The sequence below is a fragment of the Cavia porcellus genome, unplaced genomic scaffold (genome assembly GCF_034190915.1).
Source record: "Cavia porcellus strain 051 isolate PalLab524CR breed Dunkin Hartley unplaced genomic scaffold, mCavPor4.1 scaffold_5, whole genome shotgun sequence".
Taxonomy (NCBI): Eukaryota; Metazoa; Chordata; class Mammalia; order Rodentia; family Caviidae; genus Cavia; species Cavia porcellus.
The window spans coordinates 59,842,670-59,855,807 of NW_026947488.1; the positions used below are offsets into that span (position 1 = coordinate 59,842,670).

General features: G+C 42.7%; 1 protein-coding gene across 1 annotated transcript in view; it reads right to left on the reverse strand.

Moving 5' to 3' along the window:
- Positions 1–13,138, reverse strand: part of Ky (kyphoscoliosis peptidase) — a 42,556-nt gene that overhangs the window by 26,474 nt on the left and 2,944 nt on the right. Inside the window, exons 2-3 of the mRNA XM_003476502.4 lie at positions 12,300–12,362; positions 8,752–8,814 (exon numbers count right to left, since the gene is read on the reverse strand). Of these exons, the coding sequence (XP_003476550.1) occupies positions 8,752–8,814; positions 12,300–12,362 (126 nt within the window). The remainder of the gene's footprint in view (positions 1–8,751; positions 8,815–12,299; positions 12,363–13,138) is intronic.

The window sequence follows — 13,138 nt, forward strand, 5'->3', positions numbered from 1 at the left end:
CCACTTTAAAAGAACCAGCATGATATAAAGCTGGTCCCTGACATAATACAATTATACTAGAAGCTAAAAACAGTAACTGAAAAATTTTCAAACACTTGGTGATTAAGTACACACTTCCAAATAATTCTTCCAAAGAGGAAGTCTTTGGGAGAAATTAGAAAACATTTTAAACTCAGTAAAAATGAAAACGCAGCATATCAAAATGTGTGCTATGAAGAAATATTTCAAGGGAAGTCTGTAGCATTAAATTTTCACATCAGAAAAGAAGAAAGATCTCAGGTTATTCATCTAAGCTTCCAACTTAATAAGATAGAGAAATAATAGAAAATAAAATCCAGGGCAAGTCAAAGTAAAGAAATGATATAAATATGAGAATAAATCAGTGAAATTAAGATAAAACAATAAAGAATAAATGACCTGGGGATTTAGCTCAGCAGCACAAGTGCCTGCTTGATAAGTTGCAGGTTGTGAGTTCAATCACTGGCACAAAAAATCAAACCAAACCAAACCAAACCAAAACAAAAAATACCACCAAAATCTACTTCTTTGAAAATATCAGTGAAATTGATAAACCTTCAGCTAAGAAACAAAGTTATGACACAAACCAGGAGTCAAGACATTACTATCAGGATGCAGTGGGGGGACATCACCACAATCCCCTGTGTCTTCTAAAGTAATTAAAAAATACTTAAAAAAAACCCTTATACACATGAATTACACAAGTTAGAGGAAATGGACCAATTTCTTGAAAGTTCCAAACTATCACAGAAGATTCATTCAAGAAATAGAGAGACTGAATATTTGTATATCTATTTTTAAAATTCTTTAAAATTTCTAAAAAATGCCAGGCTCAGATGGTCTCACTAGTAAATTGTAGCAGACATTTAGAAAGGAATAGCACCAATTCTTCACAACATCATTCAGAAAGTAGGCAAATGAACAGTTCGGAACTCATGTTACGAGACCATTACTAATCTGCAAAACCAAAGACAGCCTAAGAAAACCACACTACAAATCAGTATCCCCTACAAACGCAAACACAAAAAGGATCGCCAGCTGTAGAGTAAAAGAGTAATATACCACAACTTGTGTGGTTTAGTCTGGGAGTGCAAGCAGGTTTAATGTCTGAAAATTAATAAATGCTATTCACTATATTAACAGGCTAAAGAAAAACTGAGGAAGACTATCAGCTGATTTAGAAAGACATATTTGACAAATTTTAACACCCATTCATGAACAATCCTAATAGCAAACCAGGGATAGAAGAGAATTTTCTTAATGTGAAAAAGGGTATCTACAAAAAGTATATAGTTTACAGCATTTTAAATGAGGAAAAAGAATATATTTTCTCCCTAATACTGTGAAAAAGTCAGTGATGTTTCCTTTCACTGGTCCTAATAACATTGAAACTAGAAGTATTTCCCAGTGCACTAAGACAAGAGAAATAAAAGGCCTATTGTCCTTTTTCATAGGTGCTATATCTGTCTACATAAAAAATGTCAAGTAATTTACAAGAAAAGACTGCTCAAACTAGTAAGTGAATCTAGCATGGTCGCAGGATTTAGGGTTAACACATGGAATCAGTTATCGCTAAATCAGCAATCAAAACTGGAAGATAAATTAAAATTACCATTTCCCATACCTCAAAAATAGAACTACTTAGATATAAATACAAAACAGATAAAATCCCCAAAGATATGCGGTAATTGTATTCTGAAAGCTATAAAATAGCACCAAAAAATTAAATAGAATTTAAATAAATGGAGGAGTCATACCATGTTTATGATTTGAAAGATTCAATATTGTCAGGTTGCAAGTTATGTTCAAATTGATCTATAAATGTAATGTAATGCAATTTCAATCAAACTCTTTAGAGGAATTTTATAGATAGAGACAATGTGACTTTAAAATTTAGATGGTAAGGCACAACAACTAGAATACAAACTAAAAACAAAAGGAATATTGCCACAACCTGGCCTTAAGATGGATTATTAAAACTACACTAATTACAGCCATGTGATACTGGCAAGAGGCCAGAAAACATAAATCAGTGGGACTGACCGACATGATTATGGAAAATTAAATTTTTACAAACATGCAAAGGCAATGACTGGGAAGGGCAAAGGAACATATATTTCACTACAAAAGAGATTTCAGATGGAAAATAAGCCCTTGAAAAGATATCCGGCATCATTAGCCATTAGGAAAAAACCAAATTGAAAACCACAATGGGATATTACATTTATTAGAAGAGCAATTACTATAATTTAAAAATAATGATAATATCATATGCTGAAACAAATACAGAGAAACTGGATCTCATATATTCCTGGTGGGATTATAAAACAGAACAACTACTCTGGAAAATAGTTGGGCAGTTTTTTGGTATGTTTTTCTCTCTCTCTCTCTCTCTCTCTCTCTCTCTCTCTCTCTCTCTTTCTTTCGATGGGTCTTACTGTGTTTTCCAGGCTGGTCTGGAATTCATGGATTTGTGATCCTCCTGCCACAGCTTCTAGAGGAGCTGGCAATACACGTACCTGGTTGGTAGTTTCTTATAAGACAAAACATGTACTTACCAAAACAACAATAACAACAAACAAACCAAAACAAAACAAAAAACCCAACAACTGTATACTTGGGCATTTAATCCAGAGAAATTAAAGTTCTGTTCATATGAAAACCTGTACATAAATGTTTTTGTGGTGCTGCTCATACTACCCTAATCTGGAAACAAATTAAAGTCCTTCAGCAAAAGACTGGATAAACATTTGGTGCTACAGCGATACTAAGAAATGCTTCTAAACAGCACAAAGGAGCTTTTCAAAGTAACAGGAAGATAAGATCTGGACCAGGGGATTTTGGGGAAGTAGTGCTGTTCTATGTCCTGAGTACAGAGATGTTTATATAAACCTTTGCATGTGTTAAAATTCAAGAGTACACAAAAATTAAATTTTTGAATGTTAATTAAAAAAATATTAACCATACCAAGACAAAAATCCCAAACAGAATTAAAACAAAAGTTTGTATGGTGCAGAAAGATACAAAGGGGGGTAAAAATCATTTCAGACTTAATTTCTACATTTAAAAACCTAAAAGTAAGATTGTAGTAAATATACTATTTGTAATCTGCTTTCCTTATTTATGTCTTCAAATATTGGTGAATATAGCCATATGTCAGTAAGTGGATGATAATACTCTACAATGGATTTTTGTGATTCATTTACACAGTCTGTTTCGTGAGGTATTTTGCTTTTCCCAAATATTCTGTTATTATAAACAATGTGATGAACAGTCTGATACAGAAAACATTTTTCCCTTTTTCTGAAATTTAAAAAATTTTATTCTTAAAAACTTAAAATGTATTTTAAATAGTGCCTTAATTTTACACAATAATGAGTTTTCTCGAGGAATTCTCATGCCTGCATATAACATTTGGATCATATCCATTCCCCATTACCCTCGGTTACACTCCTCCCCCTTCTCCTTTATTCCTTTCCTCTTGTCTAATAACTGTCTCGGATAAGGGTATATTTAACACTTTTCAATTCTTCGAATGAATAAAAATGTATGAAAGAACATGAAAGTTTTTTTCAGGGGCTTATAAAATGTTGGCAAACTTTCTCCGGAGCCATTTTATTGATTTATGGTCCTACCAACAACAGTGCAAGAAAATCCTATTTTCCTCATTCTTATTCTGGGTGATTGCAAAATTGGCCACAGTACTTTGTCCTTCTTCCCAGTGAAAGGCCTTCTGTTTCACTCCTTGAATTTACACTGCATTTGTGACTGAGTTTGGCCAATTAGCATGTGGCAGAAGGGCTGCTGTATACGTTCTGAGCCTTGCTGTCAGGAGATGCTGCGGCTCTGGCCCTCATTCTTGAGATCCCCGCCACAACTGCCCCGTGGGTGGGCCTGGCTGTGGATGAGACACCACGCAGAGCACAGCACAGCCTTTCAGGTGAGGCTTTCCAGGACCAGCTGGTCTCCAGCCAGCTCAGCAGCTGACACCGACACATGCGCAAGCCCAGCCAAGTGCTGCAACCAGCTGGGTAAGGCTCATAGGAGAACAACGCAACCTGCAACCCGCGGGCTTACACGCTGAGTGAACGCGCACTGTTTCCTGCAGATGAGTTTTCTGACGGTGCATAAGGCAAAAAGAGGTTCCGGATACTGACATTTGCTTTTATCGACATTTTACATTTTCATCAATGAACAACGATATCTCTTTGTTTTCAAGTATTTAATTTTTAGTGCAATATTGTTTTCCTATATTTCTTTGCCATTTAAATTCCTATTTTGCAAATTGACAATTTGCCTATTGATTGATTACTTTTTCCTTAGTGATTTTGTAAAAGCTGCTTTTATTAACACTTTGTCTGCTAAATGTGTTATAGTTACTTTTTGCAGAAAAACAATACTGATTTTCTTGTGTAGCTCCATACACTTACTCTGCACACCAAAAAGGCCAAGTCTCAAAGCAATTAACAAACACAAAAGTAGACAGTCTTGCTTTGAAGGGATTTGCCTTTTTACATTCCAACCCTTGGTGTTTTTCTTTTTCTTTTGAGATAGAGTTTTCCCTTAGTCATCTGAGGCTGGACTTTAACTTGATATCCTCCCACCTCAGCCTTCCAGTGCTGGAATTAACACTCATTTTTTGAAGTGCAGTTTCTAGTGTATTCACTGTCAAAGAAATTCAGTCGTGTGATTTCATAGTAATGGCACTATTTCACAAATGAAGTTCAGTTCTGGGCCTTTGATCAGGCGATGCTACCCAAGCAGCCATACCCACGAGGCATAGGCCTTTCACTTTCTCCACCCAGAACACTCTGAGATACTTTTCAAAGTGAGTACTAAGTGGTAAGTGGCTACAGGATGGCTTGTGAAAGATGAATGGAGAAACAGGCCCACTCTCTATTCCTACAGGTGTTCCGAGACGTTTTGAAGTAAAAACTCTGTTTGACCTAATATTGTGTTGTCGAACACAATTTGGAAAATGCTGTATTGGAACAATCGCTAGAGGTTTAGGGGAGCTGCGAAAGCAAACATATCATTGATGAGGGTTTGACAACAAAGCTCTCTCCCAAAGTTCTCATCACATCCAGGTACTTCCATCCATTCCCAATTCAGCCATGTCTCTCTGCCAAAGAATGATCAAGCTGAAAAATGCAGCCTTGGTAATGCCCTGGGAAACAGATTGCATGTCCCACTGTTCATTAACACACCTTCCCCAGATCTCTTTGAATTTCAATCAGGATTTGTCTGAAGACCTAATATGCTCAACACTACTTCCTTCTCTTTTTTGCAGTTCTCCTTCCTTCTTGGACAGGCACTAATGTCCAAGCTCTCTGGAGACTCACTTACTGGTCCTTCTCCAGAGCTCAATGGTGCCTCGAGGAAACGAAGAAGGCTCTGGCCTGCCTGCCCTCCGTGTAGTATAAGTTCTGCTCCTTCACAGAGGCATGAAGGAACTTCTGGGAGGTTCCTCTGGCTCTCAGAACTGGGTTTGGGATGAGCGTGCTGTCTCAAGGGTGAATAGCCTTCACAAGGATGCTTCATAAGTGGACAGAGTGTTCTGACCGTGACATTATTACACCAAATAAAACTCTCAGTTTAAGAAAAAAATGTCAATTTAACCAACCTCCAATTGTAGAAAGCCATCAATTGGAGCAAACTTCATAGTCAGATCTAAACCATGGGTACAAGTGGACACCATTGCACTGATGTTGATCATTAACCATCACCAAACATAAGGTGGCCAGGCTGGCCTCTCTCATGTTATCTCTCCCTCTCTCTACAATTGTCATCCAGATAGCATTTCTGAAGCTGCAGCTTTGGCTGTCTTAGTAAAAGCACGTGAAGGATCCTTACTGCCCCATGAAGCGGCTCCCAGATGCTTCTCCGAAATCCTCCCTGCTTCCTGCCTTTTTCTTTGCCCTCTTAGCAGCAGGAACACACTTGGCAAGCCCAAATGCTGTTTGGTGTACTGCCTTTGGCCTGCCTTTGCCTTGCGGGTGATTTCTCCCACCTGGCATGTTCTCTCTGGATCTCTTCAGGTTTCAATCAGGATTTGTCTAAAGGTCTAATTTGCTCAGAATAGCTAATGCAGGGATGGCAAACAGGTTTCCCATTGTTAATTAACTCTAACTGATTGGAAGTGGCTGCCTGGAGCACTGATCAATTAACAAAGACTGTCAGGCGTGTGTGTGTGTGTGTGTGTGTGTGTGTGTGTGTGTGTGTGTGTGTGCACGTGTGCGCACACAGTGTGTGCACTCAAGTATGAGTGTATGTGAGTTCACATGCATGTATGGATAGATATGGGTATTCAGGAGCCATGGAGCTCATACTAGACACTTGGCATCACTGACTTAGGTATTAATTAGCATGCTATATTTGTAGCATGCTGCCACATTTACTGCTAGGACGCTGAGGGGAGCTCTTAGACCCTGAAAATCCTGCCCCATGCCCTTTCAGATGACTCATGTTTATCCCCACCCTGTGTACATCCTTCCTGCCCCTTCCTGACAGAGCCACCTGCTCCCTGAACATGTCAGACGCACTCCACACTCTTGCCTGGGCCCTCACACTTCTTGTTGCTTCTGCTGAAAGCTCTACTTGGATATTCTCATGGTTTCTCTTCCCCACATTTTCTTTCTTGCTCAGATGACACCTCCTCAATGAGGTTTTTCTTCTCTCTCTTTCACTCATCAAACCCAGAGCCTCATGTATGCTAAGCAAGTGTTCAGCCACTGAGTTATACCCCCAGCCGGCTCAATTTTAGCCTCATGATTGGCTGAACAATGGCTTTTGAGTGTACTCATGTCAGAATCCCTGGAACCTGTGAGAGTTACCTTATATAGCAAGGAGCACCTTTCATATAGGGCTACATTAAGGATTTGAAGATGGTGAGATTATTTTGAATTACCTTGTAGGGGCCTAAATGTAACCACATATATCCTTATAAGAGGGAGTCAGAGGGAGATCTGACTACATGAAAGGAGAGAAGGCAGTGTCATCATGGAAGTGGAGGCTGTAACAACAGCCATAAATAAAGAGATTCTAGTAGCCAGTAGAAGCAAAAAGAGGCAAGGGATGGATTCTCTGTTAAAGTCTCTAAAAAGAACCAGTGCTGCTGATACTTTGATACATACTCAGACGTTTCTGGGTTCTGAAGTATAAGAGGGTAAGTCTGTATTATTTGAAGCCATGAAGTTTGGAGAAATTTACCATAGCAACTGTAGAATCCAATACACAACTCGGCACACAACTCCCACATGCCCTATCATTGTTCCTGCTTTATTATCTCCTTCAGCCTTATCTGAGTCGTTGTATTTTCCTTGTTAGGAGTATCTGCCTCTTCTCACTTTGACACCAAGTCCCCAAGGGCAGGGGCTTTCTTGTTTTGTTCATAAGTGGGATAAGTGGTTGCTAATCCACCCCCTTTAGCAAGGGATCTCTGAGGTGAGTGGTCTCACCTGTGCTGGAGCTCTATTCCCAAGAATTGTAGCCTCAAGGGATATTGATGCAGAAAGACCGGGAGAGATGGCTCCCTGGGCGGCTTGGTCCTTTCTCACTACCTGCCAGTGGGTCACAACATTTCGGAGAACAATTCTTCCAGTGGGTGTGAATCCCCAAAGCCTTCTGCTTCTGGAGGGTCATACTACTGCCCCTTGATTTAATCAGATGACTTCTTGCAGGTTAGGACATCAGCACTGAGAGTAATGATGGTAATTTTTTTTTTTTTTTTTTTTGCCTTTTTTGTTTTTATCGGTACCAGGGATCGAACTCACGACTGCCTGCTTGCAAGGCAGGTGCTTATGCCGCTGAGCTAAATCCCCAGCCCCAATGATGGTAATTTTTATGGCTGGGCCTAGGATAGCCCTCAGACACTAGGTCAGAGTCTCTGGAATACAAAGTATTTTAATTATGGATGCATAATGCAACATGATGAGTCTCTAACTGGTCCTCCCCTGCAGTAGTGTCATGTTTGCAGATCCAGTAACTGCAGTCAGTCTGGTGACACCGTGGCTAGTCCTCCCCTAACCTTCACAGTTAGGAAGGGCCTATCACTGTGCCTTGCTGCAGCAAACTCCGATGTGGGTGGAATGCCCTGGGAAGGCACAGTCTCCAGAGGCAAGGCCAAGGACCTGCTGTGACTCAGGATAAAGGAGGACCTGGACACCATGAGCCAGCAGGGGGAGACTGGTTTCCAGGGCAGCTGCAGAAGCCAAGGCAGGAAGAGATTAATATCTGAGGCCTTTCTGGGAGAGGGATCAGAGTGCCAGCTGACTCTTGTTGGCCATGTGATCCTTGGATACATGACAGCATTTCCAAGCCTCAGTTTACTTACTTATGAAATAAGGACAGTGAGAGTGCCTACCAAACAGGATTGCTATGAAGCTTAATGTACACGAGAATAAATGTGTAAACGGCTTGCGGAACACTTGGCACATAGTTAGCACTCAATAAATATTAAGTATAGTGATGACAACGATAGCGATGATGATGATGTTGGGGCTCCACGGGTCAAGGTTTTCATTTCTCGAGGCAAGTGAAAGGCAGATTTGGACCACAGAGCAGTTCATTGCTTGCTCTGGCATACAGGGAGAGAAAAAGAATATTCCACCCTCCACGGGACATGAGGATCTGCTCCTCGCAGCCTGAGCTCCGCACCCTGGGCTGTCTTTGGCTGGGCTGGTGGCCCAGGCACACAGCCACAGGAGAGGTCACAGTTAGCAGAGAATCACTTACCTTGGTTGTCGTAGGAAGTGAAGACCTGGGGCTGCTGAGGGTGCTGCTTCTCTGCCAGGTTTCCTATTTAAGGAAGACAGAGAGGCTTGCAGTGACCATTGGGACCATGGTGGAATTTTCCCTGAGCGGAGAAGGGAGCTGTAAGAAAGGCAGACTGGCAGGGGCTGAGCACATGCACAGGCCTGGCCTAAACATGTGCATAGCCACGTACACACCTGTGTGCACATGACTGCCATATAATACCCTGAAAACCAGCTCAGTTACTCATTTTCATGAGTAAGCCTGTGTGTACATACCCCTATATCCCACCCAACAGCAGCCAGCACAGGCTGGGCTTTACAGGAGAAGCTGGTGACGCCTCCCAAGATCTGTGGACTGGAAGTCCTAACTCTGGTGTCTGAAGCATTCTTCCCCATACACATGCCTCTCTATCTTCATATCTTTCCATGGAGGAAGCTACCCTAAGTTTCCTAGCTCAGCCTCCTGCTTCCCTCTGAAAAGTATGGGGACAGGGTGGTAGGGTGGTGGGGGTTTGCTTCCTACTCCAGCCTTGACTTCGGGAGAGTATACACTTTGGTTCAGTTTCACAAATACTGTGGGATACCCATCATATCCAAATTGTTACCCCCTACCATGAATAGTTCTGTCTTTGGGACATAGAGCTATTCTCAGAGCCTCGAGGATCAGGCTGTTATAGAGAGATGTCTGGCTCCTGCCATAAATCACTGAGGGGAAACCATATGCTTCTCTTCCTCTTTATAAGACACAGGAGCTTAACCTCATTCCTTCTTGATAGATGTTGGTAGGGCTATAACACGGTCTGATTGAGGCTGCCCTTGAATTCCTGTTTCAGAGAGGTCACAGAAGAGGGGCTCAGGAAGGCCCAGATATGACAGCACTAGGTTCTGCTACTGCTACCAACCTCGCCTGTGTCCCTTTGGCCTCCTGCTGCCCTGCAAGGAGTCTGCCACCAGAAATGACCACTAAGGCCAGTGCCTCAGCCTGGGCACTAGTATGGCTTTGGGGCACTGGCCTTGGGGCACTGGCCTAAACAGGTTCTATTCCAATGAGTCCCTATGTTCAGGCAATAGGATCAGCAACTCAGTGATTCCTGTGCCTGGGCCCAAGCAGAAGCCAGCCAGGGTGTGTGGTGGGGGATTGAGTTGGATTGGACTTGTGACCCATCCTGAGTCTTGCCCTGAGAAAGGTGCCTGTCCAACCTCCCAGGATAGATCCAGGAAGGCCCCTGAGGCCTCTAGTTGGTGAGGCCAGATCTACTCTGTGTGCTAATGCAGCGTGATGTGGCATGTTGGGCTGGAGCCCCAGGTCAGACTCAGGCGAGGACAGGAGGCTGCCTCCTGTGGGCACAGCTGGCCCCATCTCCAAGAGGAAACAGGATCCGTAAAGGGAATCCTCAAGGAGGGTGATTGGCTGGCATAGCTTCTGCAGGGTATTTATAGTCAGGGCTGCACAATTGGTTTCCCTCTAGCTGTAGGGCATCAGACCTCGTGCTGCTAGGCAGACTTTGGCCAGGACCAAGGAAAGCAGCCAATCACCACAGGGGAAGCCCGTTGCTGGGCTAGCTGGGCGGGGAGGGGCAACTCAGCCCAAACACCTGCTGCTTCCAAAAGTTTGGAGCATTCCAGTCCCTCTCCTCCACCCACACCCAAGCCTCGGGAGAGCACAGGGCAGCAACAGGGGGAAAATGTGCCCCTGTGGACCTGTGCCATACTCAGCTACATTTGCGCACACACTACCAGCACAAGCCATCAGCTGCTTCCTTCTGAGATGAAAGCCATCCAGTTGCTAGGACTGAAAACTGCTGGTTACAAGCACTAGGTACCCTGGGTACAAACAAGGCAAGTATGAGAACATGTCAGCTTCCATACCTGTCGCCTGCATCTTAGCATCAGAAAAATTCTAATTTATGCATGCATAAAGCATATCATTTAAAAAATAAAATTTTATTGTAAACCACATATATTGGTAGAATAGCAGAACCATCTTTTCTGAATTGAAGACCTCTGTAGAGCCTCTCCCCAAACCTACATTTGCACTAAACTTTCAGTGTTTGGGGTGGTTTAGCAAGAACTATTTGAATCATCCTCTTTATAGACTGACACATCATACTAAAACACACTTATGTCTTTTATGAGAGTCTTGTACTGAATTTGTAATAGTTATTGCTTCACTTAGTGTTTTTTTTTAAATATCCTCCCACTAACCTTCCCTCCTCCCCAAATCAGGGACCTAGAAGATGGAAAAAATAGAGTGAATGCAATATATTTCAGTACTTCCCTGAGAGCCTGAAGATGACTGTCAGATGGCTCAGGCAGGTAGGAGAGAACTACCATAAATAAGGAGACAGTGTTTCTTCGTGCCTACCAGTGGCTTGGTTTACTCACTCACCTACACACACACTGGTCTAGCTGGAATGTCATGCATGGCTATTTCTGTGGCTGCCTGGTTTGTGGAAGTCTGATTCTTATTATAATTCTCACTAGCCCACAGCAGCTATGCTAATTATGTTTCTGTCTGAGTCCAGGTAGGTAAGCCAGTGCCCCCACATACCCGTTAGCCAGGACAGAGAGGAGTGGTCTCTTGTAAGGTAGAGTTGACTTGTCTAAAAATTGAATCCTATTTGTGATCAGGATAGAGGACACAGGAGAGCTCCTCCCTACCAGAACCTTGAAACTCTACTGATGGGAATATTGTTACAATTACACTCCTCTTAATGTAGTACCAGAACAGGGATCTTGACTGTCTTGTTCCCTTTTTCATCTCCAACATTTAAAATTGTGCCTGGTACAAAGAAAGCACTAAAGGTATTTGCTGAAAGAATGAATGAATTTACTTTTGAAACTCATCCTTTCTTTTGTTACTGTTGAAAGGATGGCAGATTTTCCATTTGTTGAGGGTCCTGGAGGATGGCACCCTCAGACTGGATTTGATAATCCAGTGTTGGATTCTGGGGCTCACTTGGTGGGAGTCTGCTGGGGGAGTGGAGACTGGATTTGATAATCCAGTGTTGGATTCTGGGGCTCACTTGGTGGGAGTCTGCTGGGGGAGTGGAGATCTGCTTCTTACTGGAATGTTCATGCGTCTGTCAGGTACACTGCCAAGAAAGGCAGGCTGAATGAACATCTGTAGGGAACAGCGTAAGGCCTGCTATAGTCAGCAACAGCCTCTGGGACAGTAGTGTCCCTGACACCAGGGAAAATTTCCAGGTCACAGTAGCCCTGGAAAGGGCTGCGGGGCCTGGTTGAGTCCAAGCAGCAACCTTTTGATCAGAGGTTAAGTGTCTAGGATTAGTCTTTAAATGAATGCAACCTAGTTCTCTCTCTCTCTCTCTCTCTCTCTCTCTCTCTCTCTCTCTCTCTTTCTCTTTCATTTAACAAAAGTTTATTTGGGGAGAAAAGATGGAAAAGAAAGAGGACAGACAGCTACCAAGAGGTGGTAGGGGGCTTCAGAGCTGAAAGCCCTCAGTTATTTCTCAATATATTGAAACCCAAAGTTGAAAACACAATAGAAAGAAAAAGAGAATTTACCATGCAGGTCATTTCCTTCTAATTTCTGCCATTTCTGGATCCCATTTCCAACACCCTGGAGTCCTGTGAAAGGCAAGGATGGTTGGTGTGAGGTTCTCTGTGATAGGAGACACAGGGCAAGTGAGCCATGCATCAGCTGCTCTTGTCTGAGTTGAAGCAGGACTGGTGGAACTTGCCTTTCTTGGGAGTCAAAGGAAGCTGCCCTTGAATGGGATGTTTTTTTTGGAACAAGAATGCAACTCTCAAAACTTAAAATATCTTTTAAAAAAGTTAAAACAGTAGTTTTCAAAGGTGGCGAGATTGATGGTCAGAATTATCCTGAGAGAATATTTGCAATATGGATGCCCATTTTCTGCTCTCATATCTTGATTCGACAAATTCAAAGCTACTATTTTAGGAGATATTCTATATCCACTTTCCTGCCTATTTCTAGCTGTGTGGCACCCTATGCCCAATCCCAACCTCTCCTTCCTCCACAGAGTTGATGTGGAGTGGGGTGGGGTGGGGGTAAAGCCTGCGTATCCCAACAGGTGGGGAAGGTGGCAGTTGCCTGCTCTCCTGGCCTCCCTTGCAGCTAGATCACGGCCAACCAATGCACCTGTATCCAAGTCTGATGAGGATGCAATGGGAGCAGCAGCTAGAAGCAGTAACTATAAGCCTGAGTTCTTGAATGAACTGACCTATGTTTTGGCAGCAAGCGCCACTGCAATAAAAGTGAGTCTCTGGTGTGGAATGAGTGTGGTCCACTGTGGTGGCCTGCGAGGCTGCCACAGCTTTCCACTTGAAACCCTGGCGGATACAGTCATCCAGTAGAATGGACAAGTCCCACAAATTTGGGG